The 12,406-nt window shown below is 42.7% G+C and overlaps 1 protein-coding gene and 1 long non-coding RNA gene across 2 annotated transcripts in view; both read left to right on the top strand.

Moving 5' to 3' along the window:
- The window catches only part of RASA2 (RAS p21 protein activator 2), a gene marked incomplete at its 5' end in the record, with an annotated part of 94,523 nt that extends 92,204 nt beyond the window's left edge, over positions 1-2,319 (top strand). The window contains 2 exon segments of the mRNA XM_014593189.2: positions 1,400-1,482; positions 2,092-2,319. Coding sequence (XP_014448675.1) covers positions 1,400-1,482; positions 2,092-2,304 — 296 coding nt within the window.
- Positions 2,320-4,278: 1,959 nt separating this feature from the next.
- On the top strand, positions 4,279-9,086 carry LOC114004740 (uncharacterized). The gene is made up of 3 exons (XR_003546812.1): positions 4,279-4,362; positions 4,686-4,875; positions 6,020-9,086. It is a non-coding gene; the product is annotated as an uncharacterized LOC114004740 (long non-coding RNA).
- Positions 9,087-12,406: the final 3,320 nt, after the last annotated feature.

Raw genomic sequence — 12,406 nt, 5'->3', positions numbered from 1 at the left:
TTTCAAGCCACTGGGTCCAGATTCAAACCCAGTCAACTATGTGGGAGTCCAGTGACAACGTAACTGTTATGCCATCTGCTGGTCTCCCCCCAATTATTATTTTTTTAATTTGATGACAGAAGAGAAAGAGAAAGTGAGAAAACAAGCTACCCGGTCTGAGACTCGAACCGTGGTGAGCCATGTGGGAGTCCAGCACCATAACCACCACTCCACCAGCTGGTCCCAAATAAATAATTCTTATTAAAAAATAGTAACTTCCCAATTATGTCTTATCACATCACCCTGTCTTACTTTCCTTAGAACATTCATCTCTATTTAATATTTATCTTTTGTCAGTCTTTCCAGACCTAAATGCAAACTCCATTAGGGGCTTTATATGTTCTTTTGTCTGGTATCATAACTGGTTAGAACAGTGCAGGAGACAGTCAGTATGTCATCATTGAGTAAAGTGACTTCTTAAAAAGTTTTGCTATAGTGTAAACGCAATCATTGGAGAGAGAGGAAGAGTGAGAAATCACTCTCACTCTGTCTGGTGAGCACATGTGCCCTATAGCAAAAATCTCTTTAAAAAAATATAAAGCTACAAAACCTTTATTAACCAAGTAATTTTCTTTTCCAAAAAAGCTATACATTAATCCCCTGAATAATACAATATAAAACATAAAGTCCGTAAGCTCTAGCACTTTAATCCACATGTCATTAAAGTAAAGCTGGGGGAAAAGATAAAAGCAAAGTTTTGATTTTCTAAAAACAACATTACGAAGTGACCAGAAGAGGCCAGAATTATGTTTGCTCATAGTTTCTCGGGCAATCTGAGGTACAGTCTGTTCTCTGGTAGCCTGAAGTTTGAAACGTGTTATATTCTCATGCCATGTTATTATGGAGCTCCTTCAGCCAATTCAGATCTCCGTAACCAAATTTCCAGACTCTAATGAGGTTAAAGATTTGCTGTACAAGTAAAATACTTACTTTTTGTTCCTGCGTTTCTTAGAATAAATTTTATATCTTTAGTTAGCTAATTAGCCAATATGTGTTAGTTATATTTAGCTTTTCAGTTTAAAAATACTGTTTTGAGGATTCTTTAATTAGACATTAGATTGGGGGGGAAAAACACATTTTAAATCTACATAGTTATCATCACTGCTTATGGAATAACTGCATGAAAGAAAATTCCATGTCATTGCAAGTTTTGAATAGGCCTCTATATTGCTAAGTTTTTTGGTGTTTTGGTTTGGGGTTTTGGTACCCGTATCATTGTTAGAAAATTTTGTAGCATTCTTCTGTTCTACCTAGAGATCAAATTTAATCTGACATTTTTCCTTGAACATGTTTCAATTTTATATTGAGAACATAGAGGATAGAAATTATTTAAATTTGTCCTACTTCTTTTATTATTTAGGCAAAGATGCGATTTATACAATTCCAGTAAAAAACATTCTTGCTGTGGAAAAACTAGAAGAGAGCTCTTTCAACAAGAAAAACGTAAGTTATATAAATAAATTCATGTAAGGCCTTTTAAACAGTATGTATTAGGTGACAGTTTTCAAGCAGTTGTTTATTTTAGTGCTTACAATTATTCATAGTTTTTTAAATTGCTAGCTAAACCTTAAAATTGTCCATTAATGTTGATGTTTCATGTAGTCTTCCTTGTTGCGTGAGAGACCTTTTTCTCAGCACTTCTCCGTTACCAGACTTCCTTATATGACATTCAAATCTCTAAATAATACAGCCCCAGCCTGTGTATCCAGCTCTGTCTCTGTACCACGCGCTGGAGCCGACCAAGGCGACTTCCTGTTTCTCAGTCGTCTCCCACGGCTCTGCCCTCCCCATCCTTTCTCTCCACCCGCAGATCTCTCCCTTTATTTACATTATGTGTCTATTCCTTTGGACATAGGTGACTTCTAACAATGATACTCTGTTGTACCACTTAGTCCTACATAACTGAGACTGCCCGTGAGACTACTGTCCCTGACCAGTAACAATGCATGAGCTGCCCGAGCAGTGTCACCCAGCCAGGCAGAGCTCCCTGTCCCACGCTTCCCTGCTCTGCACTGTGAGCTGACTGTTCCTAACTTCTCGCCGCCTACGCAGATGTTCCAGGTCATACATACAGAGAAGCCACTCTATGTCCAGGCAAATAACTGCGTGGAAGCCAATGAGTGGATAGACGCGCTCTGCAGGGTGAGCCGCTGCAACCAGAACAGGCTGAGCGTGTACCACCCCTCGGCGTATGTGAACGGAGCCTGGCTCTGCTGCCAGGAGACCAGTGAGAACACCCTCGGGTGCACGCCGTGTACTGCGTAAGTCCTTTGTGGTTAAAAAAAGCAGTGTTTCAAAATGCAACTTATTCATACAGTGGGATGTTTGGTCATAAAAAGGAATGAAGTACCGAGACATACTACAACACGAATGCACTTTGGAAACATGCTGAGTGTCAGAAGCCCGACGTAAAGGCCACATAAAGTGTCCAGAAGAGCTCAGTTCATAGCAACAGAAAGATGAATGGTTGTCAGGATATAGAGAGAGAGGAATGGGTAGTGCTAATGGATATAGGGTTACTTTTCATGATGGTTTTGGGGCCAGCTAGTGGTGTGATGGTTAAGGTGACTGGACCCACATGACCCACAGCACGGTTCAAGTCCCACACTTGGCAGCTTGAGAAACACACCAGGTGCATATATATGCATGTCCAAAATCTTTTTTTTTTTGGCGGGGGGAGATTTTTGCTATAGGGTGTGTGCGCTTGCCGGAAAGACAGAGATAAGACAGACAGACAGAAAGCAAGAAATCACCCCTGGTGGAGATGGCCATGCCGCAATCCCTTCTCCATTCTCTTCCCGGGATCTTGGGCATGCACGCACACACGCCCGGCATGAGTTTAAGCCACCAGGTTCAGGACTAGAGCCATGGTCAAGTACATGGGAGTCCAGCGACATAGCCATTACGCTAACTGCTGGTCCCTATCCAGAATCTTGAGGCGAGGAAAGCAGAAGGGATTGGAGTGTGGCCAGCCCCCATCGGGGGGTGCTTTCTCACTTTCTCCCTCTCTCTCTCCAGCAAGTACACTTCCCTTATAGCAGTGTTTAAGTAGAGGCACAAGCCTGAGCAAGATGCTAAAGAAGAAGAGTGCTTTGCTTTAGCATTCCCTTCCTGAGTGTGTGGAACACCCATTGGAGCCTGTAGACTTAAGTACTATGTGTTGCCTTTATGATGAAGCTCAGGTTATGAACGTGATTTCACTTTAAAATTCCCTTTCATGGGACCAGCAGATGGCATAATGGTTACGTCGCTGGACTCCCACATAGTTGACCACAGTTCAAGTCCCAGACCTAGCAGCTTAAAACTCACTCCAGGCATGTATGAATTTGTGCCCAAAATCCCCAGAAGAGAATGTAGAAGAGATTGTAACATGGTCATCCCCCCAGGAAGTGATTTCTTGCTTTCTGTCTCTCTGGCAAGTGTATGCACCCCATAGCAAAAATTTCTAAAGAAATAAATAAAATAGGGACCAGCAATTGCTGTAATGGCTGTGGTGCTGGACTCCCACATAGTTGACCACAGTTCAAGTCCCAGACCTAGCAGCTTAAAACTCACTCCAGGCATGTATGAATTTGTGCCCAAAATCCCCAGAAGAGAATGTAGAAGAGATTGTAACATGGTCATCCCCCCAGGAAGTGATTTCTTGCTTTCTGTCTCTCTGGCAAGTGCACACACCCTATACCAAAAACCTCTCCAAAAAAAAATAATAATAAAATAAAATTCCCTTTCATATGATGTGAGTCACCTAACAACCAAACCTCTCTTGGCTCCATTTTATTCAACTGTCAAATAAAATTAAATTTCTGGAGTTCCTTCTGCAAAATGCCATGGTACTGTTTTTAGTTTCAAACCATCAAAAAGTTGGGCCAGCAGATGGTGTGGAGGTTAAGGTGGCTGAATTCCACATGGCCAGATGTGCAGTTCGAATCCTAGACCCATTGGGTTGAAAAAGACACCTCAGGCATGTGTGCGCCCAAATCCTGAGAGGAGAATGGAGCAGAAAGGATTGCTGGGCAGCCGTTGCCCCGCTGGGGTAATTTTTCACTTTCCCTCTCTAGCTCGCTCTCTCCAACAAGCACACACGCCGTCTAGCAAATAAATACATTAAAATAATTTTAAAGAACAACCAAAAGCCTTTGACTTATTATCAAAGCAAAATTTATCCAACGTCACTCATTTTATCTTTACCATAGAGGCATTACCACACTGCCTTTCTTTTTTTTAAGAGAGATTTTTTTTCTATAGATATTGATGAAGACAGAGAAACAGAAAGAATTTATTCCCTTTTTACCTACAGTTTACTTAAGCTGCAGAAGATGGAAGGTAAATACGCAATCTATTTTCATTACCCACTGTTGAAGTATTGCTTTGCCATTATAAAAAAAAAAAAACGTTTAAAATACAGACTTACAAAGATATTACTTACATGAAAATTGACAAACCCCCAAAAGGGGCACTTTGGAAAGATATTTATGAAGTGAAAACATTATTTTTGCATAAATGTGATGATCCTAATTAGTAAAATTTATGTATTTTAATTATGCATTGCCCAGGGAAATCTTGAAACATTCAAAAATTTCTTATTTATATTATAAATTGCATTTATGGGACTCGGTTGTCTGACCGGATTATACTGCTTCTTACAGAGGCTTGTGGGACGATAGCAATGTATCAGGGGCCACAGAAAGAGCCCGATGATTATTCTAACTTTGTGATCGAGGACTCTGTGACAACCTTTAAGACAATTCAGCAAATAAAAAGCATCATAGAGAAGCTGGATGAACCTCATGAAAAGTACAGGAAGAAAAGATCAAGTAGTGCAAAATATGGGAGCAAGTAAGTATTGTTGAAGCTGCCATGAATGTGCACACGTGCGTGCATGCACGCACACGCACGCACACATGCACAAGGTAACTTCAAACTTCCATGGAAAACGGAATTAAAGTACAAGTTTATTTTGTTGCAAAAAGTTTTAAATCCGTAGAATTTTTTCATAATATGCATTTTCCATGAACTTTAATAAGAGATTTTGGGGGGGGGTTAGCATAGGGTTTTTTTTTTAATTATTTTACTTAACTTTTTTTATTTACTTATTTATTTTTAATTTTGACCAGAGACAGAGAGAGAGGGAGAGGGAGGGAAAGTGAGAAAGCAAACCGCCAGGTCCGGGACTCAAACCGTGGCTGGCCATGTGGGAGTCCAGCACCCTTAACGACTATGTCACCTGCTAGCCCCTAAAGAGAGAGATTTTTGACAGGGTATTTTCACATCGCTGTCTTCCTGTGCCATCCTGCCTGTTACCCAGGACTGCCTCCGTGTGCCACCACGCCGGGTTTGTGTAGATTGGGCTGGGAACCAAACCTGAGGCTTCCTCTCCGGCCTCACCCTCCTAGTCGCAGAGTCTGAGCAGTGGCAGAGCCTGTGAGCATATTTTCAAACAGCGTTTAAGGCAGCCTCTTCTGCCCCAATCTCCCATCAAACCCACAGGCCTCCTGCTCACCCTGATCTGTCAGGACAGCGTAGAGCCTCTCTCTTACTGAGTTTCCCTGGCCTGTCTTCTTCAGTTCTGCTGTCATTCATTGTGTGGGTGCTGTCATCGCCGATTCCACCTTCTGTTCCATTGTAACTCATTCCTTGAATACCCAGCTCGAATTGCAAGGTCACCCTGTGGGGTCCAGCTGCCTTAACTGCCAGGCTGTTGAGCGAGCCCAATATATGCTCCTTCTGTTTTACCTCTACCAGAACGTAAACTCGTGACAGCAAGGATTTTGACTATTTTGTTCACTACTGTACCCCTAGTTTCTAGAATAGTCCCTGAAATTTAACAGGTGGTTAGTAAATACTTGTTGGATTAATGCAACAAGACTTGATATAAGAGACTATCAAAGGAAAACTATAAATACTTAAGGGGTTATATATTTGTTATTTTTTAATGTTATACTTTGTAACTTTTCAAAAATAATTTTCTCTTATTTTTTAGGGAAAATCCAATTGTTGGGAAAACATCGTAGGATTTGAGCAATTGATTCAGAAGAACTGGAAAATATTTTTCTTGGAGTTTTTCAATTCATCATATATTTTGTCCATAGTATTTAAGAATGAACATTGGCTTCAGGGTCACCTGCATTCACATATTTAATATTTAATAATTGAAATTAACTGTGGGAATCCTGGTATTGACACATAACTAGAGAATTTGAAACCCAAGGTTCTCTTCGTATCTTGTGTGTCCAAATTCATGTTTCCGCAACTTCTTTTTAATAGAAACAGTCTTCCTAAAGAAGATTCCTGAAGAAGCTGTTGAACAAAAGGAGAAGTCCTGCGTAGCGAGAAACCACCTCTTGTAACCACACTCTGTTCTGTGGACTTGTCTTCACTACCATTAGTGCCTGCTCTATACTGCCAACATGACGTTTTTCTAGAAAAATCTCTCTCACTCCATGACAATTCAGAGCTTCCCATTTAGTTCATCTCGACCCTCCCCCTTTAAACAGAAAAGAATTCTTCTTCCCCTTTGGTCCATTCGCCAGTACAGATGACGTTAGAGGCAGCAGCAGAAACGAGAGAACTGCCAGCGCGCCCTGGGGAGTCGGTGTGTCCTTTGCCTAGTTAAAGCTGTAAACAGAACTCGGACAGGAGGAGTCAGGGAATCCGTGCTGTTGCGTGCGTCTGGTTTACATTTGGGATGAGTGATGGCCAATGAAATAAAGTGAGACCACTAAAAAAATTTTTTTAATTGTTTTAAATATCAGGTACTCATGTTCTTGATTTGAGAGTTCAGATTAACCTGACTTCGAAGGACAGCTCTTCTGAAAAAGAAGAGAAAGTAAACAGTGAAAAGGTGGTGGGGACTCCCTCGGCCTCACCTGCTCTTTCATGTTGTAACAGGACCGCCCCGAGGACGCCCCCCTCCTCCTCGCGGTGTTAGGTGGAGATCTAACTCAAGAACAGTCACTTGGCGCACTTTAATAATCTGGACTGCCCCAGATTATACTTTGGATACTCCATGGTATCTAATCTTGATGATCAGTTGAATGATCAGTGTTTAAGTCTGGAAATAATGCTTTTCTGAAAATGTTTATATCTCCTTGCCGTTTCCCTATTGCCTGCTAGCCAAATTAATTTTGGGCAAGCAACTCTTTGAATCATACTTTTCCCTAATAATTCACTTCTGTCCTGAAACCCTAACTGTAAATAAGCAGTCGAAGCAAGTTGCCACCTTGAAGTGAAGAGGGATACACTTTGCTTCATCAGTATTAAAGAACATGGTACTCTTTGTTTTATCTTTTTTAATTCAGAGCATTTTCTAAATGTACTACTATGAACCCTGGAGTATTTACATATGTTTTTGTTTCAAACTGTGACTTATTCATGTAAGTCTAGCTAGCAGTGCTTTCTGTGTGTGTGTTCCTGAGCATAAGCTATGTTTCAAGATACACTTTGCCGATTATGTTGTTGATGGGCAATTGTCTTTAAATTATAGTATTACTAGGTGTTGATTTTAAAGGTCACTGGTACAGAGTTGTCCCACAGTGATTGGAAATGAGCGGTGAATTTCTGAGAGCGGCCTGTGGAAATGGATCAGCTGTGGCCTGAGAATCAGGACTTGTCCGCATCGTGGGAGATGTCTAACATCCTGGCTCATGTTAAAGACCAGGTTAAAAGAATCTTTTCCATTTTTGAGCTTGTAGATTCAAGTCCACCGATTGTAAATGTGAAAGAACTTAGCCCTTCAATAAATTTCTCATTCTTCAGTTTCATCTAGATTACAGTTCCTTGTAAGGGTCTCTGCCGTGAGTGTGGCCGGGTACCACTCGTTCTCCAGTGGCTTTCAGTGCTCTGCTTTTTATATTTCAAGGCAGAAGTAGCACTCTTCTAACATTGCTAGTGTCAGATCCCCCAAACAAACTGATCGTTCTTAAAGATGATGATCAAGAGGTCTAAGGCTGTGGGCACACACGACTCTGGATTTAAAGGGGAGAATATTTGTCACCTCGTTATTTTCTTCACATGAGTTTTCAGACAGCCGGCTTGACTGGAAGTAGCAGGCATGGCACAGCCAGAAAAAAGAAGTAATGTGAAATGTGATTCATTTTCTCCCCAAGTCTTTTGGAAGAGGAGACTGTGTCCATAGGGCGCCCGTGACCAAGGGCCTCGCTCCCAGGGGCCTCACTTCTCTGCCAGGACTCGAGCACGTGGGTTTCTCCTGTCTGTTCTGCTTTCTCTGCCTTTTCCACATTTGAAGAGATACATGGCAGCTCATTCCATCCTAAACACCAGAAGACCCTAGGGAAGAGGGAAGGATGATGCAGGGGACTCGCTGGAACCTTCCTTAGCCGTTTCGGCCCGTTGAACTGTGGCGATCTAGTGCTTGTTTTTTTGTTGGGTTTTTTTGTGTGTTTTTTTTAAGCTGTTTTTACTATTCATTTAATAAGATGATGGGCAACAGAAAAGATCTTTTTACTCCCAGGAATATAATTTATCAAATTGAACTATTTTATTTGCCAAAGAAATATGTTTTTAATCATCACGGGTAACGTTTTTATTATCACACAGGAGAAGGTGATGGATGATGTGGCTTTTGTTTGTTTCTGAGGCTGCATTCGTTTATCAGAATGGCTCATTTGTGCTAGGTATTGAAAAACCTTTTTTTTTTTTTTCAGCGAAAGCACCTTTAATTTGCTCTAACGGTACAGCCTACACAGACAAAATTCCGCCTAGCCTTTTAGGTGTCCTTACAGTATGTGAAGAATACAAGACTCATTCTAGAGTTAAATTACCAGTCTTGATTGATACTATCTGCTTCCATTTTTATGAACTAGGAAATTAATGTGTTGCTAGTAAATATTGGTTTTTACAGTGTCCATTTGGAAAAATGTAAGTTATCAAAACTTAATGTAGTGAATTTGTGTAACCGTGTTGTATTGTTGAGAATGTATTTTTATTTAAATTTTATTTTCTTATCAAGAGTATTATAAAAATTAAAAACTTTTGTAACCATCGCTTGGAAATAACTCAAATAAATTACAACAGGCCTGTCTATTCCTTGTGAGACCTTTCTTTCCAATGTAGGTATTTCTTCCTATTTAAAATCATTGTACTTTGTCTATTTGTAAAGGAATAGTGGAAGCAAGAAGTCCACAATAACAATGAAGGAGTCTAGAAAAGCAACCAGCAGTTGGCGTAATGGCTTTGTTGCTGGACTTCCATGTAGTCAACCACGGTTCAAGTCCCAGACCCAGTGACTTGAACTCACGCCGGTCACGTGTGGGTGCGTGCCCAAGATCCCAAGAGGAGAATGGAGGAGAAGGGATTGCGGCATGGCCATCCCCCTGGGGGGGGGGTGATTTCTCGCTTTCTGTCTCTCTGTCTGTCTCTGTCTGTCTGGTGAGTGCACACACCCTATAGCAAAAACCTCTCCAAAAAAAAAAGGTAAACACTAGACTAGTAGTTCTCAAGAAGGTCCCAGGACCGGCAGTGTCAGCATTGCCAGGGAATTTGATAGAAATGCAGATTCTCGGGCCCCAGCAGTGACCCACTCTGGCATGGGTAAGCCACCAGCTGAGCACACCCTCCAGAAGGTTCTGATGCCATTTATGCCACTCGTCGGAGAACTCCTATAGCTGCTCTGAGATGGTCTGGAAAGGCCCGCGGGGGCTGCAGACCCTACTGGGGTTCTACCTCACTTCTGCCAAAGGGGGCGCCAGCCCTACATGAGGGGTGGGGGGCCGTGATTCCTGGAAGCACAGATCAACCTCCTTGACTCTTATTGTAGGTGTTACCACAGGGTGGGGAGGGGAGGCCAAGCACAGTCCAAGTGGCCCGAAGCCATCCGAGATAAAAATTAAAGTTCCCAAATATTATTTTTGGGAGTACTTAGGAAGGCTCGAGTGTGGTGCCTTTTACACAAATATTGTGAATCACAATAACTGTGTTTGTCTTCTTTTTCCTTCAGCAAATAAGGAAACATCTGTGGGGGTGCTGACATTTATTTATTTTTGAACGAGCATCGTAATAGTGGAAATATTTCCTATGTGATTATAGAACCCTGGAGCGAAAGCCCTGCCCGTGAGGAGGCGCAAGGAGTTAATTGGTAAATACTGCAAATGTTCCCTTCTGATGACGACCTCAATGTGTAAATTCTCGTGTTTTGTTTTTGTGTTTTCGGTTTTTGCCATAGGATGGACGACGTACTCAGCAGGGACAGAGGGGTGGGGAGAAGAGAGAGGGAAAGCGAGGAATCACCCCTCAGGGGGATGGCCCCGCTGCAGTCCTTTGTCCTCCACTCTCCTCCTGGGATTTTTCGAGATTCGAACTGCACAGCCAGCCATGTAGAATCCAGCACCTTAACCTCCCTGTCACCTGCTGGCCCATAAATTCTTTTTTCTTTTTTTTCTTTCTTTTTTTTTTGGAGAGGTTTTTGCTCTAGGGTGCGTGCGCTCGCCAGGCAGACAGACAGAGACAGAGAGACAGAAAGCGAGAAATCACCCCCCAGGGGGGATGGTCACACCACAATATCTTCTCCTCCATTCTCCTCTTGGGATCTTGGGCACGCATGCACACGCGCCCGGCGTGAGTTTTAAGCCACCGGGTCCGGGATGCGAACCGCGGTCGACTACGTGGGAGTCCAGCGACATAGCCATTACGCTAACTGCTGGTTCTCGCCCATAAATTCTTGTCTTAAGGGACATTGCTCTGGGAGTTTTGCTTCTTAATCAAATGCAAGGTCAGACTAGTGAGAAAGGAAGGCAGTCCTGGTGAGTTGCCGGGCGAACAATCTTGAAATAGACTGTCTTTTCCGTGCCTCGGTGTCCCCTTCTCTCTCTGCCTCACGGAGGAGCTGAGAGACCAGGTGCAGCTGGGGACTCAGGTCGCCTATCTCGTTGGGAGCCAGCCCCTCAGGAAGAGTTCAGAAGTGCAGACCCCCACAACGTCTATCGGCTATCGTAACCTCTTGCCTGAAAACCATATGGACTTGCGTGACGCACGCTGAATGCATGGGCCAAGGGACTGCTCCGTATTCTGCAATGAGAGTGCCAGGGGAGGGTGCGGGGCTGTGCAGATGGACCCACGTGGGAGAGGATCTAGCTTCGAGGGCCAGGACCTCCCCAAGCATGCGAGGCACGTGCTCACACCATGCCTGCATTCCAGCCCAGCTGACACTGAGCAGGGGGTGCTCTCTCTCTCTCTCTGTGTCTCTGTTTCTCTCTCTCTCATGGAAGAAATAAGTAATCTTAAAAAAACTAACCAAGCAAACAAACAAAAAAGCCCTACTTAGCAAGAGCTTGGCCCCAAACCAGATTGTGTCCCCTGGTTGGATGTTCTTGAGGAAGAGGCTCGACTTGCCTAGCATTTGGAGAGAATACTATTCTGCCGGATGTCTAGTCCACAGCATTTACGTATTCACCCACTGGTTCACACCTTTCGGCTACTCTATGTTGCTATGAAGGTAGGTGTACAAATATCTCCACAAAGGGAAGTAGCAAGAAAATGTGCCAAGCATGGCCTGAGTGTGGTAGAAAAGACAGAAAAGTTCCTCTGAGCTTTAAATCTTCCACTCATTTTATAAAATTAATATGACCTTGATACCCAGAATTGACAAAAGGCAACAGTCAAAAGACGAGTCTTGCTTATGAACAATCATACAAAATCCTACATAGAATATCAGCACACCAGGTGTAGTTTAAATACAAAATGTATTGGGGCCAGCAGGTGGCATGGTGGCTAAGGACACTGGACTCCCACGTGGCCGACCACATTTCGAGTCCTGGACCTGGCAGCTTGCTTTCTCGCTTTCCCTCTCTCTCTTGCTCTGTTCCTCTCTGGTCAAACTAAAAATATGTAAATAAATAAAGTTAAATAAAAAAAAAAAAAATATATATATATACACACACGCACATAAATATATATATACACATATAAAATATGACATGACCAAGTTGAGTTCATCTTAGACAAAGTTGTTTTAACATTAGAAAATCTGGGGCCAGCAGGTGGAGTGGCGGTTAAGGCGCTGGAGACTCCCACATGGCCAACCACAGTTTGAGTCCTGGACCTGGTGGCTTGCTTTCTCATTTTCCCTCTCTCTCTCTCTGTGTCTCTCTCTGGTCAAATTAAAATAAATGAGTGAATAAAAATTCAATAAATAATTATTTTTTAAAAATTAGAAATTCCATTAATGCAGGGCTAGTAGGTGGCATAGTAGTTAAGGAGCTGGACTTCCACATAGCTGACCACGATTCGAGTCCCAGACCTGGTGGCTTGAAAATCACACCAGGCACCTGTGTGTGCATGCCCAAAATCCCAGAAGAAGAATGGGTGATTAGGGATTGCAGTGGGGGCATCCTCTCAAGGGGATGATTTCTCA

This window comes from Tupaia chinensis, unplaced genomic scaffold (assembly GCF_000334495.1).
Source record: "Tupaia chinensis unplaced genomic scaffold, TupChi_1.0 Scaffold139833_1, whole genome shotgun sequence".
NCBI classification, from domain to species: Eukaryota; Metazoa; Chordata; class Mammalia; order Scandentia; family Tupaiidae; genus Tupaia; species Tupaia belangeri.
The sequence above is the reverse complement of the archived record's forward strand: the minus strand, read 5'-3'. Positions and strand labels throughout refer to the sequence as shown.